A 20,368-nucleotide genomic window follows, 5' to 3' on the forward strand; every position below is an offset into this window, starting at 1 on the left:
TTTTTTACATTTAACTAGGCAAGTCAGTTAAGAACAAATTCTTATTTACAATGACGGCCTACCCCCCCGGCCAAACCCTACCCTAAACCGGATGACGCTGGCCCAATTGTGCACCAACCTACGGGACTCCCGATCACAGCCAGTTGTGACACAGCCTGGGAGCGAACCAGGACCTCTAGTGCCGTCTTAGACCGCTGCGCCACTCGGGAAGCCAAGTGATGCATTGATAATAAACAGTGAGTAGCAGCAGTGTAAAAACAAGGGGGGGGGGATCAATGCAAATAGTCCAGGTGGCCATTTGATTAATTGTTCAGCAGTCTTATGTCCTCAGCCAAATATGACTAAAATGTCCATTTTGAAATGACGTTGTGTGTCCAGTGGGTAGTTCAAATCCCAGAGCGACAAGGTGAAAAATCTGTTGATGTGGCCCTAAGCAAGGCACTTAACCCTAATTGCTCCTAATTAGCATTAATAATGTCAGACCCTGGCCATGACCCCACTCTCCAAGGGTGTCTCAGGGAGAGTGAGATATGCTAAAAACACATTTCCAATTCACACATGTGAAATAGGACAAATATAAGCACCTACACACACACACTCTAAACTCACTTCGTCTCCAAACAATACTATGGTACATTTTACCCAGGACTGAGAGAGAAATTCGATCAGATCCATCCACCACATTCTTGGGGAGTTGCAGTTCCACCTCCTCTGTCAGAGTTTCTCCTGTGGACACACAGATGATAAGATGAATGGAGATGATCAGTTCAATAAAAGTGAACATTCAACGTGCATGCATTACTGACCAGTTGGACACAGCAACCAGTTGTAGGTGTCGGTCTTTTCTGTTCCCTCCGCCTGAGAGAGGAGAGAAAGAAAGAGAGAATGTTCAGTTAGAGGCAGTTACACTATTTCATCCACACCCGTTGCTGAAAGGTGTATAAAACCGAGCACACAGCCATGCAATCTCCATAGACAAACATTGGCAATAGAATGGCCTTACTGAACAGCTCTGTGACTTTCAACGTGGCACCGTCATAAGATGCTACCTTTCCAACATGTCAGTTTGTCAGTTCTGCCCTGCTAAAGCTGCCCCGGTCAACTTTAATGTGAAGTGGAAACGTCTGGGAGCAACAACGGCTCAGCCGCGAGGTGGTAGGCCACACAATCTCACAGAACGTGATCGTTGAGCGCTGAAGCACGTAAAAATCATCTGTCCTCGATTGCAACACTCACTACCGAGTTCTAAACTGCCTCTGGAAGCAACGTCAGCACTAGAACTGTTCGTCTGGAGCTTCATGAAATGGGTTTTCATGGCGAAGCAGCCGCACACAAGCCTAATGCCAAGCGTCGGCTGGAGTGGTGTAAAGCTCGCCGCCATTGGACTCTGAAGCAGTGGAAACACGTTCCTGGAGTGATGAATCAAGCTTTGCCATCTGCCAGTCCGACGGACGAATCTGGGTTTGGTGGATGACAAACGCTACCTACCCGAATGCAATGTGACAACTGTAAAGTTTGGTGGAAGAGGAATAATGGTCTGAGGCTGTTTTTCATGGTTGGGCAAGGCCCCTTAGTTCCGGTGAAGGGAAATCTTAATGCTACAGCATACAATGTCATTCTAGACCAGGGGTTCTTTAACTTTTTCAGCCTGGGACCCAAATCAGAAATGCTGTATTTTCCTGGGATCCAAGCTTAGGGAAATATGCAACTCTACGTAAATATCGGTACATTTCATTGCCCTTATGCCTAAAAGAAATGCAATGTAGACAAAAACAAATAACAATGAAATACCCATAAATATATTTTAATGTCTATTTTCCCCCATTAAAAACCCTCTTACATACCTGTCTAGGTTGGAACTGCTGCTGTTAAAATACAATAAATCATTTCATTCTGAACTGGAATAAACAGATTGATCACATCCCACAGATGTATAACAGAACACACACACACACAGGCTTTTTATCGTGCATCCCTAAGTTACAGTACAGATAAATGATCTGTTATACTGTACATCTTACAGTATAAATTATTGTTGATAGAAAGTCTAGGTTGGAACTGTTGCTCTTAAAATATATATTTTTTATTCTGAACTGGAATAAACTGATTGATCACATCACACAGATGTAGACCAGAAAACACAAGCATGTCTATTCTGGGCTCAGTTTTTCACGGTGCAACACTGATGTCATGCTCAGCATTGACACTGTTTCTGTACTTGAGAACCCTGACTTGCATAGGTATGTGGTGCCAAGCTGGACCAGAACATCTACTGCTTTCTCAGTCAGGCAGGAGACAGCTTCCTGCTGCAGATGAGCAACCCAGACCTGTGTGAGTGTTTGTCTCAAAAAGCATCTTGCTTCAATCACTTTATTCCAGTTCGGAATAAAAATGATGACTTGTAACAGCAATAGTTCCAACCTAGACTTGTTTTCAACAATAATTTCTACAGTAAAATGTACAGTAGACCTGATCATTTTTCATCTTCATCTGTACTGTTTCTCAGTAACCTAAACTCACCCCATTCCGTACAAATGTGCGCAACCGCAAAATTCAAACGAGGCTACAAAGAAAACTAATGGGACTGTAGCGACTGTGTTGACTTCAAAATCGGGGGTGTGAACTAGGTTTCTATTCAAGCGTTGANAAGAGTTAGATGCACTATTGTAAAGTGGTTGTTCCACTGGATATCATAAGGTGAATGCACCAATTTGTAAGTCGGTCTGGATAAGAGCGTCTGCTAAATGACTTAAATGTAAATGTATATACAAAAACCCCTAGACAAGACAAAAACACCCATTCCACCCTCGTCACACCCTGACCTAACCAAAATAATAAAGAAAACAAAGATAACTAAGGTCAGGGTGTGACAATAAACCTAGGGTTTCAAATGTAATCTTTAAGTTAATAATTMATTATTAATGTTGTATTCACGTCTCCATCTCAACATGCATGGTTGTTTTGTTAGATAAAATCCTTCTTTATATCCCAAAAAGTCTGTTTAGTTGGTGCCATCGATTTGAGTTCAACATGCAGACAAAGGAATCCAAAAAGCTACCGCTAAACTTTGTTAAAACAAGTCAAACTACGTTTCTATGTAATCCCCTGGTACCCTAAAATGTAATTAAACTATAATATTTCATACAGAAAGAAGTATGTTCAATAGAAATGTAAAATTAGCAAGTGCGCGTCCTGTTCGTCGCGCGCCCACAGACTGATTTCCAACTGTGACTCTCAGTACCAAAACTCAAAATTCTTCGTCGTTTTGGAAGAAACAAGCCTGAAACCTTGAACAAGACTGTTGACATCTAGCCATAGGAATTGCAAAGCTTTCCATTGTAAGAGCATGGGATCTCAAAAAAAAAAATTCTGGTTGGTTTTTCTTTGGATTTTTTCCTACCATATCAATTGTGTTATAGTCTCATACATAACATTTCTACAAACTTCAAAGTGGTTTCTATCCAATGGTACCAATTATATGCATATCCTGGCTTCTGGGCCTAAGTAACAGGCAGTTTACTTTGGGCACGTCAGTCAGGCAGAAATTCTGAAAAAAGGACCCTAACCCTAACAACAATATAGTTTTAAGAAATTAGAGTTAAGAAAATATTTACTAAATAAACTAAAGAAAAAAATATATAAAGTAACACAATAGAATAACGAGGCTATATACAGGGGGTACCGAGTCAATGTGCGGGGGTACAGGTTAGTCGAGGTAATTTTGAACATGTAGGTAGGGGTAAAGTGTCTATGCATMTTTTTTACATTTAACTAGGCAAGTCAGTTAAGAACAAATTCTTATTTACAATGACGGCCTACCCCCCCGGCCAAACCCTACCCTAAACCGGATGACGCTGGCCCAATTGTGCACCAACCTACGGGACTCCCGATCACAGCCAGTTGTGACACAGCCTGGGAGCGAACCAGGACCTCTAGTGCCGTCTTAGACCGCTGCGCCACTCGGGAAGCCAAGTGATGCATTGATAATAAACAGTGAGTAGCAGCAGTGTAAAAACAAGGGGGGGGGGATCAATGCAAATAGTCCAGGTGGCCATTTGATTAATTGTTCAGCAGTCTTATGTCCTCAGCCAAATATGACTAAAATGTCCATTTTGAAATGACGTTGTGTGTCCAGTGGGTAGTTCAAATCCCAGAGCGACAAGGTGAAAAATCTGTTGATGTGGCCCTAAGCAAGGCACTTAACCCTAATTGCTCCTAATTAGCATTAATAATGTCAGACCCTGGCCATGACCCCACTCTCCAAGGGTGTCTCAGGGAGAGTGAGATATGCTAAAAACACATTTCCAATTCACACATGTGAAATAGGACAAATATAAGCACCTACACACACACACTCTAAACTCACTTCGTCTCCAAACAATACTATGGTACATTTTACCCAGGACTGAGAGAGAAATTCGATCAGATCCATCCACCACATTCTTGGGGAGTTGCAGTTCCACCTCCTCTGTCAGAGCTTCTCCTGTGGACACAGATGATAAGATGAATGGAGATGATCAGTTCAATCACAGTGAACATTCAACGTTCATGCATTACTGACCAGTTGGACACAGCAACCAGTTGTAGGTGTCGGTCTTCTCTGTTCCCTCTGCCTGAGAGGAGAGGAGCTTATTTTCAGTCAAAGGCACTAGATGGTATCTGTACATCAGTAAGTTCCATAACAGCAGTAGACTACATACCTTCACCAGCAGGCTCTTTGTGACTGTGTCGATGCGTCCTCTCTCTGGTACGTTCACAATCTCATTGTCACATGCAGTGTGGGACTGGACAGCCTCTGCACTAACGGACACATTCAAATCCCCTACACACACATTGACAGACAGAGCGCAACACAGGTTACAGAACATCCAATACGGTGACTGAGAGTACACAACTCAGGTTAACATCCATTCTGCTGTTTGAACAGTTGAATGGAGACTGGTGACTTACCCAGGACTGAGGGTGCCATTGTCCAACTGAAGGTCTTTCGTCCAYTGGCACACAAGCATGATGAATACTGGACATCATTCAGGGGTGTGAGAGTGTAGTCTAAGGAAGGAGCCGGAGTCACAGAAACCTGCCCAAGAGGAACACTTGTAAGATTACATGGAAATCCCAAGACTGATACACTGGGTGTAATAAAAAATAAATAAACACTGACTAGGCAAACTGCAACAAAACACAACATTTTATACAACTCGAGAAACAACTCAAGAAACGATCATGATGCAGTGCCGTACCATGATGCACTTGGACAGGTAGTTGAACACAGTGGCCTTCAGCTCAAAATGCTCTCCACGGATGATGGAGTAGGGCAGGGTGAGCTCTAGGAAGAAAGGCTGGAAGACAGTGATCTCCACAGGAGGAGCCAGACCGAAGCCGCYAGGGGCCAGGCAGAATGCCTCTGTCTCCCAGGTGGTAATGGTGTCTGGGACCGTGAGGGGCACGTCTGCTGATCCAGACTCCCTGKAATACAGAGGTCAGAGTTCAAACAGAAWGCMACTAAGTGTCCCATAGAGAACAATGGAGTATGACTTTACAAATTCTTTGAACAATGTTTATTTGTATTTTTATGTATTTAAGCTTAATCTAAACAGCTCGGAGGACCTCTTCCCTACGAAAAAACGGGCATAGGGGAGAGTGGGGCAAGTTGAGCCAAATGGGGTAATTTTAGCCACCATTGTTTTTAGGAAACCACACACAAAATGATTAATTTGACCAAATATTTCGGAAGAGGTCATCATTTCATGGAGACTGTGAAGGAAAAAAATACATGGAAAAAGCAACTTAGTTCCAAAAACGGATTTTCACCAAGTCAAATGAATTTATTGTGATAGAGGTTTCATGATGCTTGTATCTAAAGATTGTTCATAACATCAGTTGGAGTCTCTATAAGCTTCAWCTTGACGTCCTAAACCTACCATGACCTTGCTTCCTTTTAGCTGTGTGGGCTAATGTACTCAAAACATTTGCCTTTGGGTATGTTTAGCCAAGGGTTGAGGCAAGTTAAGGAAATGTATGCGTTATCATTCCAGGCGTAAAGCAAGGCAATATCTATGGTAAAAGTGTTTTAAAAAGTACAACGTTTAAGCATGTGTTAAAATATGTTTAATAAATAAGCCATTGTGATTGTATTGAATTGTGTTTGGGTAATAAATATAGACATGGTTTTAAAAAGGTAGTGGTTGTCACGCCCTGACCTTAGAGATCCTTTTTATGTCTCTATTTTGGTTTGGTCAGGGCGTGAGTTGGGGTGGGCATTCTATGTTTTGTGTTTTTATGGACAAGCTTTGTTTTCAAAACTGTAATGTTTACATTAATTCCGATTATTTCCAGGGATATACAACATCCTGAAATATATGTACATTCTTGATAGGAAGAATACTATAATTTCGAAGTAATACTGAATGTAAAAAATGTCTCAACTTACCCCAATCTCCCCTACTCTGTAATACACCTTAATTATTAAAGAGGTTCAGGTTCCTAATCTACACAACTACTGCATGTGTTGATATTAGGCAAGAGATAAGAGGGCTTTCACCCGAAGTTAGCCTCACTGTGCAGTGCTCTTACCCAACTTCCACAAGATCCCATATCCATGTCTCGGGGAAGAACGTACGGACTGTCTGTATGGGTGGTGGAGCTGGATCGGCACTAAATCCGACACCGGGTACTCCACCAAGTCCAGCTTGACCAAATCCCAGAATCGCTGGACCCAGGTGAAATCTGTTCATTGTTACAGGGTAGGGATTGTAGCCTAATAATAAAAAACATAGTCATTATTCTGGTGTTAGCATCAGCCTGGTCAAACTAAAAGCCATGCATTTCCCAAGATTCACCGAATACGTCTGGCAATGACGAGAGTAAGAGGTGGTAAGGAGGATATCTCACCATAGGGCCGATGGTACTGCAGCCCCTTGTAGCTGAGGCAGGAAGGTACTCTTATAACCAGGTTAGTTGCCAGCTTCAGTCCCAGTTTCTAGAAATGCCAGAATCAAAAACAAGAGAGCTCAATATTAATTAATACCTCTGAGTTTTATGTTTCTATTCTGTATGTATTTTTTAGCCTCAAACAGGGTATTTTAGCAATTCATAATTTAAGGAGATGGTGACAGTATGTTGACTGAAACAAGGAAGAAGTTACCTGAAAAACCTCATAAGGTTGATTTTTCTCCTCGGATGGTCCATCTGGGTATAGCATTACATTTCTCCTTGGTCTTACACGTAAACATGCTACTGGATCTTCAAGCTCGTAGGGAATATAGGTCGTCTCCTTGACCGGTAACAAATCAAATATCTGGAATGGGATAATAGGGAGACGTGAAATTACCTTGTTCACTGGGCACCAAACAGAAGACAACAGACTGAAATGGGGAAGGACCATTTGGATGCTCAATTTCGTTTTCCATTGCTAAACGTTTTTAACCCTCGTAGTACTGACTGGGGTCAATTTGTCCCCTGAGGCATATTTTTGATCTTATCCCAAAGATGGTTTATTCAATACTTAAAATCGAAAAAAATATTTTAATCTAGGTTTCTCTGGAGATATAATATTAAGTTATACATATCCTCAGAGGGTGGAGGGGAACCTGTATCAGTGATTTTGACAAAATAGACTGATCACCTGCAGAAATGAAGCAACTCATGTGCTCGGCTATGTTTATAACTGGTTATAACTGGCAGTAGTTTTTATTACATAAATATCACAAAATTACTATATACTTCAAAATTCTAAAAATGAAATGATGCTGTAATAAGATTATGGTAAATTGTCTTTTTAGTACGTTGGAAAAAAGCAGCACATTGTTTAAGGGAAAATGTTATCATTTCGCTTTACAGAATATGGTAATTATCTGTAATTTCGCTGAAAAACATCCCCACAGCATGATGCTGCCACCACCATGCTTCACTGTAGGAATGATGCCAGATGGTGCCAGACGCGACGCTTGGCATTCAGGCCAAAGATAATCTTGTTTCTCATGGTCTGAGAGTCTTTAGGTGCCTTTTGACAAAMTCCAAGAGGGCTGTCATGTGCCTTTTACTGAGTTGTGGTAGGAGGGTTAAAATTGCACTAATAAACACAACCTAGACTATTAACTCATTAAGTACCAATAGGAAGATGCTTTTCAGTTACTGAGTTTCTATAAAAAAGTGGATCTCATTGCAGAGAATGAGTGCCAATTACCTTTGATGAAAGTACACCAAATGGCCCACTGCGAACAGACCCACTCCAAGTCTGCTGTAGTCACTTCTTATTCCCCTGAAGCTGGTTGTATGGCCAGCACCACAAAAGCTTGTTTATATGGTGGTTGACATTCACTTCAGTGAGTTGTTACCTTGTCAGCATCCAGCCTCTTCCCTGGCTCCATGATGTGAACACTCTTGTCCACAGTGCTGAGGCCACAGAGGGAGCCGGGCTGGGCCGAGAGCTGCAGCGTGTTCTTCTCCCCTGGGACTGCTTGTGAGGGTGAGAACTCCACAAACACCTGGCACACAGGACATACATAAGTGTACATGATACACTTTACTTAAAAAATTTACCCCTTTTTCGTGGTATCCAATTGGTAGTTACAGAATCGAGTCCGTACGGGGGCTGCATCTCCCGTACGGACTCAGAGAGGTCTAGAGCCGTGCATTCTCCGAACACACAATCCAACCAAGCCATCTGCTTCTTGCCACAATGCCCACTTAACCCGGAAGCCAGCCGCACCAATGTGTCGGAGGAAACACTGTACACCTGGCGACCGTGTCAGCATGCACTGCGCCCGTACAGGAGTCGCTAGTACGCGATGGGACAAGACATCCTCGCGGCCAAACCCTCCCTAACCCGGACGATGCTGGGCCAATTGTGCACTGCCCATGGGTCTCCCGGTCCAGCCGGCTGCGACAGAGCCTGGACTCAATCCAGAATCTCTAGTGGCACAGCTAACACTGCAATGTAGTGTCTTAGACACCGCGCCACTCGGGAGGCATTTACACCTTTATACAAGGTATGATATCTATGTGCATGGAAATACCTGACACGTTTTCTGGCTTCCATAAAATGATCACAATATGTTTCTGATGTGCAGTCACTGAGTATATGACTAAACATTGTGCCTGAAGCATTTCTCAGTGGGGAAGTTCATGCTGTGGGCGATGACAGTCTCACTGGGTAGCATACTGTACACCAGGACCTGTACCAATGGCGCCATCTCTGGAACCACTGCCAACTTCAGGTGACTTCACCCTCAGTTACTGCAACGTAAGAGCATGTCAACCTGTCATTGTCATCAAGCACCTCCCAGTGACGTCCAGAATGACTTAATAAAACTTCCTCACCAGGACTCCCCTGCTGTACAGTAACCTTCATATGTCCATGCTGAAGTATCGCCCCTCTGGATAAGGCCTGGAGGAGGGAAAAACAGTTTCCCCAATCAAGTCAGGAAGAAGGAGATGAGGAATATTGGTGTTGTATAGGGACATCCTTCCTTTAAAGGTGAGAGGCTGGGACTATGTCTGAAATGACCCTGGTTAAAATAGTGCACAAGGGAATAGGCTGTCATTTTGGACGCACCCTGAGTTTGCAGGTTGTCACAACTTGTTTCTGGTTCTACTCACCAGGTAAATGACATCCACGGAGCCCTTTGGGACGGTCTCCCCTACGATAGCGTACTGGATGGTGATTGACACTTCCTCCCCACATGCCAGTGGTTTCTCTATCTTCTGAATAGCCAGAGAGCTGGAAGTTTTACTGTGAGGGGCAGTGGGCTGGATCAGTGAGAGTAGGTGTTGCCCTCTGTTGAAATAGGGGACCCTGTATCTAGTGTKCTCCGCTTCTGGTGTGTTRCTTACCTGGAAATCAACAGAGGGAAGAGAGAGTATAACTAAAGGCCCAATCCCAAATCGACCCTTAGAGCTCCAACTCACCCTCTRATAGGCTAGGTGGAAGTTTCACCATATTGCTTATTATACCAATGGAATCTTCTCAGATCTCCACAAGAGCATGATAGACCTCAGGRAGTAGGGTCAATGGGGTGATTTGRGATTGAGCATAAAGAGTCTGAGTCTTTCAAAACCTTAGAAGGAATCATACTTACTATGAGGTTAATATCCTCTTTGGGCATAGTGGTTGTGTTGAGGGAGAAACTGGCAATACCATGACTGTCCGTGGTTAGGTTCTGGAGACGATGTGAGGACCAGCCTTTCTTCTCCAACAGGTAGACTAACATGTCAGAGATAGGTGTGTTGTTGAAGTGAACAACGTTTATCTGAGGRAAAAAGGAGKAATGTSATGCTACATCTGTTTGTCACTGTTACCTACYMTTAGTAGTTAAGYAAACAGGAATGTCAAAGAACAAATGGCATCCACAATTCAWCAAAGTACAAGGAACAATAACACTGGATTTGGACTTACCTTGCCCTCGATAATTGATCCATGCTCATAGATTTTGGGTGTGTCGACAAACGTGAGTTTTCCAATCACATAGGAGAGCGCTATGTGTTTTTTCTCTGACCGTGTAATACCTGTCAAAGGAAAACAAATGAGAATAGGGTGGTTTATTTAACAACAACACATGCCACCATGATGCACAATGACAGTTCACAATGCAGAAACTCAATTGCAGTGCAGCTCACACAAGATTTTAAAACATGATTAAAAACATATATATATATATAAAACATTATGGTGTTGCACCGAAGGTCAAACACAGGTCTCCACAATCTAATTAAACAGATTGACATCATGCCTTTCACTCTCAATAAAAAAAAWATGTTTTCATTTGACTGCAGGCAAATGTTGTCATCACATTTCCCAACTCCAAATTGTTGTGATAAATGACTTGCCTGTCCCCTCCTCCTCTACTTTTGCATTAAAACTCAGCCTGTCTATGAGCATTTTCTGTYCGGCATTCTTTGTGAAAATGGACATGTTGAAGACATGAGAAGCACAGCCAGTTTGGTCCATCTGGGAAAAGCAAGCAAAACCACAGATATTAAGAACTGATTTAAATACATTTAACCACATCACATTAAAATGTAATATGTTGGTGAAAACAATTATACTGATGATAATTTCTACAGGAAAGCATACAGACCTCTATTGACTCTTTGTGGCAGGGGGCTGTATAATCAGGAACTCCTTGTTGAGTTTTCACATCAAATCTCATTGATATCAATACATCGTTCCTTAAAAGTCGGCACAACTCTACCTCTGCTTTTCCAGGTACAGGCTGTCCATACGTGTATCTGATTTTATTTCATAATGAAAAGCATCAAAAACATCATAGATTTCCTACTTAGAGAGACATAGTATATTATAAACCTCATATGAGACATTACAAAGGCTCATACATGCGTGCTTACAACAAGTTCAAATGCATTATACCTGCAGGCTTTCTTTAAGTCAAGTACTTTCAACATTGTCAATGCATCTAGACCTGTATTGATAAAGCCTCTCAGTGTATGAGTGTTGATCTAGGATCAGTGTAATCGTTTGTGTCACATGCACAGGGGGAGGGAGACCTGATCCTAGATCAGCAATCCTACTCTGAGATGCTTTATGACTAAAGGCCCAGCTGTTCATGTAAATGCCACTGTCTCAAACTTTTAAATTATCAGGGTACTCATAGAAGCAATTTATAACATTGAGGAGTAGTAGCATTGTAGGTSTTCAATTCGTTTTTGTCATTAGMACAGATCTGKGTTCAAATACWTGCATATTTAAGTATTTGTTTCCAAATACACTATTTCAAATACCCCTAGGACCAAACAGACATGGGTTGAAATGTATGGAGTATTAAAATATTTGTATTTCAGTATTTCCAAATACATTCTAATACTGAATTACTTGTATTTTTTTTTTAAGTATTTATTTAACTAGGCAAGTCAGTTAAGAACAAATTCTTATTTACAATGATGGCCTACCCTGGCCAATTGTGCACCACGTTATGGGACCAATCACAGGCAGATGTGATGCAATCTGGATTTTGAACCAGGTACTGCAGTGATACCTCTTGCACTGACATGCAGTGTCTTAGACCACTGCGCCACTCTGTAAATACTTACTTTGAGATGTATGCAAAAGTAATTAAAATAATTAAATTAGTATTTGACTCAAGGTCTGCATTAGCGCAATGCGATTAATTAGACAGTGACATTAGTGGAGTTACACATAACAACAGTGCATTGCAAAACGGCGATAGTGTAGACTCACGTTGCACACACTTCTACTTTATACTCCTCTTGAACAATGCTGATCTCATCGGTGAGGTTCATTTTGATCTCAAACTTTGGCAAAACTAGATATAAYAGAACAGCAGTTAACTCATGAATGTTCCTGAATTGTGATTTATTGATTCAACTGCCAGATCCATAATATTACCGAGCATGAAAGGTMAAATAAAGAAGCTCAACTTACCATATTTTTTWACCTTGAAGTGATGGTGTATTTTGTTATCACCAATCCACACTACAATAGCATAGGATCCTACAGGTGCTTCAGAGTTCAGCGGGTGAGAAAGCTGCAGAATGTTGCCACTAGATGATGTATTGACCCACTGTCCAATCCTGTTCTGATGAATATCCTGTTTATTCATAGAACAAGGGACACATTTAGCAGGGCACAACACTGTGGAACGTTCAGATACAAACATGTTAYGTAGGCCAAACATGCCTGTCTGACATGTAGAATAAGGAGTCACGTCAGTTCTATTCATGACATYTCTATCTGCAAYGTTCTGAAGTTTGCTTACTGAAGGTGGCCCTGATGTGTTCACATAAAGCTGATATGGAGTCCTCTGGTAACTGCCATGTGGAAATGAATGATGACCTACCTAGCTGGTGGAGTCATCGTCTTATCRTGTTGTAGTATTTAGTGRCAGTCATCATAAATTGACAGACTAATAAGKGTCTTACCTCAAGTTCCACAACATTGTACTGTGAAGGGCAAGACAAAAGGTTGGTTAATGTTTTATGAATAACTCAAATTCCCCCAAAATGAACAGAGGAGCAAAGCTGTCTACAACTATAGGAATTAGGCAGGTGCTTAGGTTCGTCTCTTCAACTAAATATCACAAGTAGTATTTGCACTGGGACTTTAATATAAATTCAGTAGATCTCATACATTCCAATCTGACCTACAGTAAATGGATTGAAAACCCCATGTCCTGTGGTGAATGTTTGAGGACCCTAACATCCACCCACGCAGGTTTATTTAGAGAACCTCTGCAGAACCTTTGCACTGTGTGCTATGGGTCTCAAATGTTTGTGTAGCCTTATCAAACAGACATGGCCTAAAGATTTGGATTTTGCCCCATAGTTGTTCAAAACATTTCCCATTTCCAAAGTCTTATTGTTCATGAAGTACTAACGAGATGAGTATAACATGTTGTGGCTAGTTGATTACTGAATTAAAATAACCATTTACAGTATATTGTCCATAATAAGCCTTGTCCCTGTCCATAAGGCAGGAGCTTATGTCCTGTTTCTGTAGAGAGAAGGAGCCTGGACAGGACGCTAGTCTATTGCTGGGCATTAACCTCAATCCATCCCCTTAATGTTCAGTGCCTAGTAGAGAGGCATCTGATCCCGTTCTTTGGTAAGGCTTGACACCCTAAACCTTCCATTCTCAAGGAGAACACTAACCACAAGGCCGCAGAGTTGAGTTGGTTGGACAATATCGTACATAGTGTTACATGATAGCTGATTGCTACATCTATCAGACAGTAATGTGAAGTGATCCTTGAGATTCTTCTGTATTTGTCTTTTTTTWAAGTAATTGAGATACTGATCTAAATGAAGACCAAATAGAGGTCATTGTTTTCAAGATTCAATTATTCACATTTTCAAGACTCACCAGCTGATTGACAGGGCTAAAATTGGTATCCAAGGMKATCACTCTAAACTGCACTGTAAAAAGACAATGAAAAGACAAAKACAAGCACTCAATCAGACATTTAGAAGCATCATTTAGCTAACTTTCCCAGATTTTCCAGAAATCCCTGTTGAAGGATTCCCAGATTCCAGGAATCTTTCAACCGAGATTTCTGTAAAACCTGGGATTTTCGGGAAAGTTACCAGAATTTTGCAAGAAACTTTCGACAGCTACTCTGGATAGAGCAAGGAGACTAATTGTGTAGGTCACTGGCTCTGTGTAAAATTACCTGTTTGTCCTGGGTTGTAGATTGGTTTATCCGTTTGGACGAATGTCATCGGGCTGTACGGTTTGATCATGACCTTTCTCTCCTCTGTCGATAGAAACGTTTCACCTCGAACCTCCACCTTAAAGTTTTGCACTTTGGCACTCTCCACATGAGGGGCCTGTCARGGAGACAGAGAGCAACACACTGATAAACTAATGTACCAATAACATATGATACCATACTGTGGTCCTGTGTGGCTCAGTTGGTAAGAGCATGCTGCTAGCAATGGCAAGGTTGGGGGTTCAATTCCAGTGGGAATCACATAGGCTATTGTGAGTTGCTTTGGATAAAGGTCTCTGTTAAGTGCCATACAGTGCATTTGGGAAAGTTTTCAGACCTGTTGACTTTTTCCACATTTTGTTACATTACAGCCTTATTCTAAAATTGATTAAGTCGTTTTTTCCCCTCATCAATCTACACACAGTACCCCATAAAGACAAAGCAAAAATAGGTTTTTAGAAATTCATGAAAATATATTAAACATAAAAAACAAATACTTTGTTGAAGCACTTTTGGCAGCGATTACAACCTTGAGTCTTCTTGGGTATGATGTTACAAGATTGGCACACCTATACTTGGGGAGTTTCTCCCATTCTTCTATGCAGATCCTCTCAAGCTCTGTCAGATTGAATGGGGAGCATCCAGGTCATTGTTAGGGTCATTGTCCTGTTGGAAGGTGATCCTTCGCCACAGGCTGATTGGTGGAGTGCTGCAGAGATGGTTGTCCTTCTGGTAGGTTCTCCCAACTCCACAGAGGAACTCTGGAGCTCTGTCAGAGTGTCAATTGAGTTATTGGTCACCTCCCTGACCAAGGCCCTTCTCCCTCAATTGCTCAGCTCTAGGAAGAGTATTGGGGGTTCCAAACTTCCATTTAAGAGTGATGGAGGCCACTGTGTTCTTGGGGATCATCAGTGCTGCAGAAATGTTTTGGTACCCTTCCCCAGATCTGTGCCTCGACACAATCCTGCCTTGGAGCTGTCTCTGAGACAATTCCTTCAACCTCATGGCTTGGTTTTTGCTCTGACATGCACTGTCAACTGTGGGACCTTATTTAGACCAGCCTTTCCAAATCATGTCCAATCAATAGAATTTACGACGGGTAGACTCCAATCAAGTTGTAAAAACAACTCAAGGATGATCAATGGAAACAGGTTGCACCTGAGCTCAATTTCGAGTCTGATAGCAAAGGGTCTGAATACTTAATTAAATAATGTATTTCTAAAAACCTGTTTTCATTTTGTCGTTATGGGGTATTGTGTGTAGATTGGACATTTTTATTTATTTCATCCTCTTGAGAATAAGGCTGTAACATAACAAAATGTGGAAAAAGTCAAGGGGTCTGAATACTTTCAGAATGCACTATATATATATTGTGCAGTATTTAAAAGCATGCTTGCATCTGACCAAAACCTGGTAAAAATGTCAAGGCCAACACCTTGATATTTACAATAAAATATTATTCCATTTCACTAAAATGAAGAGATGTATCACAAAGCTAAAAAGTACTGTATACTCTGATTGGAATGGTTCTGGATGTCGACCAGTGCTGGGCTGACCTGAAACTGGAAGCAGCGGTGAAACTCTTGGTCAGAACTCTCTTGGAGAAGAATTCTGCTCTGCTCATCAACAATCAGAGATATGGTCATGACCAGGGTCTCATTGGGCTGCAGAAGACTGGCACAAAGCTTGGCCTCTGAGCCTGCCTGGATCACTGCAGGAATGGCTACCATGTAAACACTACAGAGAACATACACACACATGCACACACCAACAAACACACAGGAATATCAGTACAAAATGAGAGGGTACCTACAGTTTAAGTCAGAAGTTTACATGCACTTAGGTTGGAGTCATTAAAACTCATTTTTCAACCACTTCACAAATTTCTTGTTAACAATCTATAGTTTTGGCAAGTCGGTTAGGACATCTACTTTATGCATGACACAAGTAATTTTTCCAACAATTGTTTACAGACAGATTATTTCACGTATAATTCACTGCATCACAATTCCAGTGGGTCAGAAATGTACATACACTAAGTTGATTGTGCCTTTAAACAGCTACCTTCCCAACCATGAAGCACAGGGGTGGCAGCATCATGTTGTGGTGGTGCTTTGCTGCAGGAGGGACTGGTGCACTTCACAAAATAGATGGCATCATGAGGATGGAAAATTATGTGGATATATTGAAGCAACATCTCAAGACATCAGTCAGGATGTTCAAGCTTGGTCGCAAATGGGTCTTCCAAATGGACAATGACCCCAAGCATACTTCCAAAGTTGTGGCAAAATGGCTTAAGGACAACAAAGTCAAGTTATTGGAGTGGAAAAAGCGTGTGCGAGCAAGGAGGCCTACAAAGCTGACTCAGTTACAGCAGCTCTGTCAGGAGGAATGGGCCAAAATTCAACCTACTTATTGTGGGAAGCTTGTGGAAGGCTACCTGAAACGTTTGACCCAAGTTAAACCATTTAAAGGCAATGCTACCAAATACTARTTGAGTGTATGTAACCTTCTGACCCACTGGAAATGTGATGAAAGAAATGAAAGCTGAAATGAATCATTCTCTCTACTATTACTCTGACATTTCACATTCTTAAAATAAAATGGTGATCCTAACTGACCTAAGACAAGGGATTTTTACTAGGGTTAAATGTCAGGAATTGTGAAAAACTGAGTTTAAATGTATTTGGCTGAGGTGTATGTAAACTTCTGACTTCAACTGTAGGGGAAGTCTTAAGAAAAAAATATCTGCAGAAAGGGTAGATGAAAAATAGCTCTTGATCTGCTCTCTGAGAGAGAAAATTTTACACCAGGGGGAGATGACATGTTTAATTATTCAATTCTAACTCTGATGGCTGTGCAGGTTTACTTACGGTCTTGGAGTTTCTTGACAGACACAAAGCCAGTGAAAGCAGGCAAATAGTATCCATCTCCAAACCTGAGGCGAAACCATGATTAAGGAGAAAAAAAACAGCAAGTCAGACTTTGTCTCAGTATTCCTACYGGCAAGACCTCCCTTCTGCCCTGTGCAGATGAACTGGTGCAGCCAGGTTAAATGATTGAGGTAAAAGCCTTGTGAATGATTGACCAATTTGTGTCAATAGCAGTGCTTTGCAATGTTGTGATTGGCAGATTCTCTGACTTCGGGACTACACCATTAATATACATGTACAAACAGTATAGTGTATGACATTGACATGCACGATAGCCTGATTACATTTCAATCAATGTTCTGTAATGCCTGGCTTGTACTGTAACTTTGGCCAAAATGTATATTGTGTTACAACACCCCACTTAAACCCACTTGTTTCAAGTGAGTATGCATTTTAGGGCTACACCCCAATTTTATAGTCTCTTATAGTTTTGTCCCACTTTATAAGTGGCCTTGAATCTATGCACATTCTGAAAATTGACAGAAAGACAACAAGGGAATTAGTAGTTAATGCTTCCTGTCATTTGACCTACACATGAAAATTCCTGCAAATGGACCTAGCCTCTGGGGTGAAGTTTCCCTAAGGTAGCCTATGGACAGATCCAGAGATAACTAAAGCCATACTTCGAGGCCCTTTACCTACTTCCCCAGAGTCAGATTCATTTGTGGATACCATTTGTGTCTCTGAGTGCAGTATGTCTCTGAGTGCAGTTTAAAGGGAGTTTCTAACTAGCGTTAACATAATGACTGGAAGTCTATGGTATCTGCTAGCATGCCAGCAGATACCCATAGACTTCCAGTCATTGTGCTAACGCTAGTTACCATTGGCCCGTGAAACTACCTCTAACTTCCTTCAAACTGGACACAGAGACATACAAATGGTATCCACATGTTGATCCGACTCTGGGGAAGTAGATAATGGGGCTTATTGCCAACATTACAAAGCATCCCTTGAAAGGAAAAGAGCTGTAGTTATATCAAATGTATTTATTTTTTTATATTTTTTTTATATAGCCCTTCGTACATCAGCTGATATCTCAAAGTGCTGTACAGGTATAGACCTGCATACTGGACATTGCATACTGGAGAGTGTCGGTCACTTTGGACATTGCACAGATTGCAAATGTTTGCTGATGTTTGTTTATGTTGTAAGCATGCACAAGCATATTCTGTTGCTAAATCCTTTTGGATTGTATTTGTCACAGGCGTGTAGGAATGTTAATAATGGGAGATCCTCATTTGGTTTTGCTAACTCCTCGGTCCTCCGTCCTCTCCTCCTTTTGAAAAATATCAAAAGGTAATCGAGGAGAGCAGGAGAAGAAATGTGGAAACAAATGCAGAAATATGGAAACAAATGCAGAAATGTGGAAACAAATGCGCTTGAATAAAATGAGACTGTCCTTGTCCACTAGCGCGTCATCAGGCAAATGACGTTAACAGAGGAAGAATACCAACATATATGCATAAAGTGGTAAAAATAAATGGTGATGGTTGTGGCAGACATTTTATAGATAAAACAATAAGTGTCATATCGTTTTTAAATGTGTGCATGCTTTTCTACTCCGACAAAACAACAGCTGATTCAAAGAGGGTGTGACACATACTGTATAAAAACTCCTCTGCGAAGCACTCTGGTAGGATACATAGACTATTCTCATTGAAAGGTGGCTATCGAGAAGGGGAGTACACTCTTTCGTTCGCCTACTAACGAATTGACACTACCCACTTGACCACTTATTGGTTTCCGGGTCATGGAGGCAAGAGGACGGAGGAGTCGAGGAGAGGAAGGTATTTTGCCCAAATGAGAACCATGCATTTTTTATTTAGAAGTTAACCTGTGGTCGCTGACCTGTGGTTAATTCTGCATTCATAACCAAGTGGGAAGGTGTTTTTTACCAACTCGTAATTTCCAGTGGGAAGCTCGTCATTCATCCCTGAACTCCGACTTAATCCCACATGCTGACCTCTGACGTCACCTACTAAAGAAATGATCTCGATAACAGCATTTTTGACAGTTGAATGTAACAAAACATAATTTATAAAAAATAAATTTACTAAAGCGGCAATCAATAGATTTAACCCTGTTTTGGTAAAAAGTTGAGGGAATGGGTTGGAGAAATGTAACCACTCAAATGCATAGACAAAGCTATGGATGCAAGGACTGACCATCCATGATATCAACATTACAGTTTTAACCATGTTTAGATGCTATATAATGTTTGTTTACATTTACTTTGTTTACAAACTTGAGTGAAACAAGCTTATATTTTGGGTTCTGATGGGATATGACAGTTGAACTAAGTTCAATTATAAGCTATATTCTTCAAGAATAAATGGGTACATTTATTTAATTCAGAAGTCCAGAAATGGATGAAGCAACAGTGGTTTGCCCCTTTAATATGTTTTTTAAACATGATATATAATTTACAGTGGCGTGCGGTGAGGTGGGTGGCTGGGTAAGCACTGGCTATTATCAAAAGCCAGATTTACTCACAAATAAACTTTGATGAAGCCCAAGATCACCATACAACAGATACCGTAGCTCCAACAACCAGATTGACAAACAATTTTCACCAAATGTAAATACCAAGCGATAGCCTTCGATGGTGGCATATTTACAACCAAATGACACACTGCTCAACTCAGCTCAGCTATAGACCGATGTTGCATCCAGAGTAACAACTGATAGGCGGCACTAAAAGACCAATATATTTGCACATTTCATCGGAATAATTTGCAACGCAAATAGCTTTTCACAATGGATTTACAATTCTTCCAATGTGCAGACACACACACATAATAATAATATTATTATGAGAAATATTGTAGCTTGATAAATATAATGTATTCAAATCGATGCTGTCAATTCTCATGATTCAACAGTAGCCTAACCAGCAAACTGCAAAGGAAAATGCATTTAGGCCTACCTTTACTTGTAAATTAAGTCCATTCGTCTAGTGAATCTCTTGGTGATAGGCAAATATACAGGACATTGATATTCATTGATAGACAGATTGATATACACTGACATAGTGACCATAATGGATGGACAAAGCACCAGTACAAATGTATATTTAGGCTAATGATGCAAGGAATAATTTTACAGTCGACCATACAAACACCATGCTATTTGAGGTAAACAGAGAATGAAATGAAACGTACCTTTGAGATATCGTCTGTGCAGATCTTTCAGTTTTTGTCGAATCCATGAATATAGCAGCCACGCTGACATCAGTGATAGAGCAAGGATCCA

At 41.1% G+C, this 20,368-nt stretch overlaps 1 protein-coding gene across 1 annotated transcript in view; it reads right to left on the reverse strand.

Annotated features, from left to right (window-relative positions):
• The window catches only part of LOC111959861 (alpha-2-macroglobulin), a 34,864-nt gene extending 17,638 nt beyond the window's left edge, over window positions 1–17,226 (reverse strand). Inside the window, 24 exon segments of the mRNA XM_023981704.2 lie at window positions 643–726; window positions 807–858; window positions 4,701–4,822; window positions 4,951–5,077; window positions 5,241–5,466; window positions 6,574–6,757; window positions 6,892–6,979; window positions 7,145–7,297; window positions 8,337–8,486; window positions 9,093–9,220; window positions 9,223–9,237; window positions 9,322–9,388; window positions 9,601–9,834; window positions 10,080–10,250; window positions 10,397–10,506; window positions 10,828–10,948; window positions 11,079–11,229; window positions 12,197–12,281; window positions 12,401–12,566; window positions 12,898–12,918; window positions 13,838–13,890; window positions 14,145–14,301; window positions 15,740–15,920; window positions 17,057–17,226. Coding sequence (XP_023837472.2) covers window positions 643–726; window positions 807–858; window positions 4,701–4,822; window positions 4,951–5,077; window positions 5,241–5,466; window positions 6,574–6,757; window positions 6,892–6,979; window positions 7,145–7,297; window positions 8,337–8,486; window positions 9,093–9,220; window positions 9,223–9,237; window positions 9,322–9,388; window positions 9,601–9,834; window positions 10,080–10,250; window positions 10,397–10,506; window positions 10,828–10,948; window positions 11,079–11,229; window positions 12,197–12,281; window positions 12,401–12,566; window positions 12,898–12,918; window positions 13,838–13,890; window positions 14,145–14,301; window positions 15,740–15,920; window positions 17,057–17,136 — 2,926 coding nt within the window. The 5' untranslated portion in view covers window positions 17,137–17,226.
• Window positions 17,227–20,368: the final 3,142 nt, after the last annotated feature.

The sequence above is a fragment of the Salvelinus sp. IW2-2015 genome, linkage group LG4p (assembly GCF_002910315.2).
Source record: "Salvelinus sp. IW2-2015 linkage group LG4p, ASM291031v2, whole genome shotgun sequence".
NCBI classification, from domain to species: Eukaryota; Metazoa; Chordata; class Actinopteri; order Salmoniformes; family Salmonidae; genus Salvelinus; species Salvelinus sp. IW2-2015.